A 3,647-nucleotide genomic window follows, 5' to 3' on the forward strand; every position below is an offset into this window, starting at 1 on the left:
CTTAATGTTTATTTAGTATATGATATTTTTTGAAACATATGGATATATAATATTATATTATAATGTCAGATGAAATTAATATATCAAATTTAAGTACCAAGAAATTATTAAAGATTGATAATAGTAGTACTAAAAAATACTTTGGTACAATTATAAAATCTTAAAAGAAAGGATAAATTTATTTTTATTCTTTTTTTAAAATTGAAATAAGAATAATATATTAATTTGATAATTTTTTAATTTTAAAAGTTAACATTTTTTTAAGTATCAACTGTGCTCTTATTCAATATTATTCAATATTATTATCCACTATTTTTTAAGTCATAATGATAAAATTTTAAAAACAGAATAATAAGCATGAAAAAATAATAAACATTAATATTAAAAATTAAATTTGTATTATATTAAAATATTCATAAATTTATAATTTCATAAATAGAATGATTCAAGCATGATCAAAAGTGTCATTGCGATAATAATCTTATATTTGTATACAATTTCTAATATCCGTAAACATTCCAAAATATATCTTAATATATCTTAATATATCAAATTATCTTTATTATAATAATTGTCGTGATCAATTAATGACAGAACAGCGATTTTACTGTATTATTTTTATATCTTTGTAAATAGATTATTGTATACAAAAATGGAGTTACCGCTGCGATATTTAAATACTGTTTTTAAATCTAGCGGGAGAATTATTCTATATCCAATTAAAATTAAAAATTTTAAATTATACGATTTACATACTATTATAACATATCATTCTATTTATCTTAATAAATTTTTATAATTTGATTATTAACTTCATATATGTACATAATTTATTATTATGTAGCATATATTATTATTACTACTAATACTAATAACTAATTATTAATACTAGCAGAATTTTATGAATATATTTTGTATCTTAATATTTTCATTTTTAATTTCGCTTCTTAAATAAGATTAAAAATTATAAATTGCTAATTATACATGTATGTACATAAAAACAAATACAAAAATTATATCAATGTTTAGAATAATAATAATAATACTATATACTAATATAATGATATATTATTATACATCTATAAGTAAAAAGATTAACTTATAATTATAAATTATTTAAAATGAAAGATTTTTGTAAAAAAATTAATATTTAGATGGCAGTTAAAAAGAATAATACTTTTTAATTTTTTAAAATTGTGCAATATTCTGTTATTATATAAATAAACTAATAATTATGAAATGTTATACATCTTGCAAAGTTTTTTTGTTGTTTCTTTTTATAAGTGGTACAACTGCCCATAATGCAGTGCCTAAAATAAGTATGATACCAAAAGCTAAAAAAATGGGTTTATATGATCCTACTGTTTCAAATACAATACCACAAATAGGTGGACCAATTAGTTGAAGAACTCCATTAACAAATAAAGATATTCCATATGATGAACTTAATTTTTCTGTACCAATCATATCTGCTAAAATTACTGTTGTGATTCCAATGTACATGCCTGATGATAATCCAAATAATGCACAAAAAAAAGAAAGCATTGCATAACTTGTTGCCATAGGTAATAATGCTAAAGCTATTCCACTGGTACCAAGACCACCAATAAAATAATAATACTTTGGCATAAAATCAATATCTGATAATGAAGCACCACTGATTCGTCCAACTAAATCAAGAGCAGAAACAATTGATAAAAGTAACGCAGAAGAATTTTTATCAAATCCTTGTGAAATGGCATAAGAAGGCAGTAAGATCATGAAATTGGTATTGCTGATAGCTGAGGTAGAATTTGAAATGAGAATTACTAAATAAATTGGATCCTTTAAAACACTTAGGTCAAAGAATTGTCTTTTACCTGTGACTTCAACCTTGGATAATGATGTCCTAGATCTTGATTTTTCTGATAATTCTTCTGATTCTTTTGTTTTCAATCGTTCATGTATTTTTTTATCTTTATTTTCATTTGATGATAGATTGTATAATTCTGGATTTTCACCTTCCAATTTACAGGATGTTACATTCATTTCAGAAATGTTACTTTCTCGCCATGAAGAATCCGCATTCTGATGATCTTCAGTAATTTCTTGTTTTTTATTTAGATTTAATTTATCTTCATCAAAAATATTTTCTTTTTTCGTTTCATTTATCTTATTTTCAGTTATATCTTCGTTTTTATCTTTCAAATCATCATTTGCTTTAGGATTATTTATCGCATTTTCTGTTTGGAATTTTTTCTTTGATGTTGTATTGCTATGTGTTGTTTCATTTTCAATTGTAGTGGATTCTATATAATCAACAGATATAAATTATATTTAATTTAAGAGAATATTCGAAGATAAATTAATATATAATAAATTTTTTAAAGTTAGATATTGCCATATAAAATAGTTATCCGACTTCTATTTATGTTTTTTTATATATATTTATATATATAAAAAATATATATATATTTTGTTTTAATTAGATACAGATAGTATTTATATAATACAATATTATAAAAATATCTATATTTATCTATTATAATATATATATTTTTAAATATTATTTTTTATAGTTTTTGGATTCTTCTAAATTAAAAAATATTCTTATATTATATTAAATTACCTATTGACTTTTGTTTATCAAGAACTGGTTCATCTATAGTTAATCCTTGATTATCAATTCCTCCTTCTATTGGTACTGCAATCATATGTTGTTCGACAGGATGGTACAATAAACCACAAACTAATGTATTCAATGTAAGTGCACCCATAACTAATACTGCACCTCTATAAATAAACAATATTTTCTTATAAATATTTTTACATATTTTTAAATATAAATATTAATATAGTATATATTTAAATTTATATTATATGATATATAAATTATTATATTATTTAATTATTATATAAATAACTTATATTTATAGCAATAATAAATATGTATAAAAAATTGACTAATAAACATTATAGGATATAATTAACATAGCATGAAATATATATTTTTCTGTTATTTATTAAATGATAATAATTATTAATGAGATGACAGAATGTATATTTAATAGTATAACAAAATTAGAATATGATAATTTTTAGTGATTATATTACCTATATCCAAAACAATCGAGAAGATATTGCAAAAATGGGGGTAATACGATAGTTCCAATAGCACTACCAGAAATGCATAGACCATTTGCAACACCTCGTAATTTTTCAAAATACGAAGTAACAATGTATACTGTTGGTGGAAACGTTAATCCAGCTCCAATTCCAACCATCAAGCCATAACTATATAAATTATAAAATTATAATATATTGTATAACATTATAAATAATTTGTTGTAATAATATAAAATTTCTGAATAATAATATAAAATAGTAGATATGAAGAAAATAATTTTTTGTTTAATAAATATGTGCTTTATTTTATTTTTTTTATTAATAATAACTTTTTTTAAAAATAAAGATTTTTTGGACTTGTTAATGAAAAATCTGCCTTATATGCTGAAATATCGTCACACTTAAATCAAATTACACAATAATAATGAATTAATTAAACGTAACTTATAAACAAAAATATAATCTTTCAATTAAAATAAAATCTGAATAATTACTGTTTTTTTTTATTAAATGAAAAAAAAATAAGTTATAAATATATATAA

At 20.5% G+C, this 3,647-nt stretch overlaps 1 protein-coding gene across 3 annotated transcripts in view; it reads right to left on the reverse strand.

Annotated features, from left to right (window-relative positions):
* Positions 1–1,161: 1,161 nt before the first annotated feature.
* Positions 1,162–3,647, reverse strand: part of LOC102679607 (monocarboxylate transporter 13-like) — an 11,509-nt gene continuing 9,023 nt past the window's right edge. Inside the window, exons 4-7 of one of the 3 annotated variants that reach the window (XM_031513619.1) lie at positions 3,094–3,273; positions 2,609–2,772; positions 1,860–2,288; positions 1,162–1,781 (exon numbers count right to left, since the gene is read on the reverse strand). In XM_031513619.1, coding sequence (XP_031369479.1) covers positions 1,243–1,781; positions 1,860–2,288; positions 2,609–2,772; positions 3,094–3,273 — 1,312 coding nt within the window. In that variant the 3' untranslated portion in view covers positions 1,162–1,242. Of the gene's footprint in view, positions 2,289–2,608; positions 2,773–3,093; positions 3,274–3,647 lie in introns of all 3 variants that reach the window. The other 2 variants (XM_031513614.1, XM_006608655.2) reach the window with 2 other exon arrangements.

This window comes from Apis dorsata, unplaced genomic scaffold, assembly GCF_000469605.1.
Source record: "Apis dorsata unplaced genomic scaffold, Apis dorsata 1.3 scaffold_41, whole genome shotgun sequence".
Taxonomy (NCBI): Eukaryota; Metazoa; Arthropoda; class Insecta; order Hymenoptera; family Apidae; genus Apis; species Apis dorsata.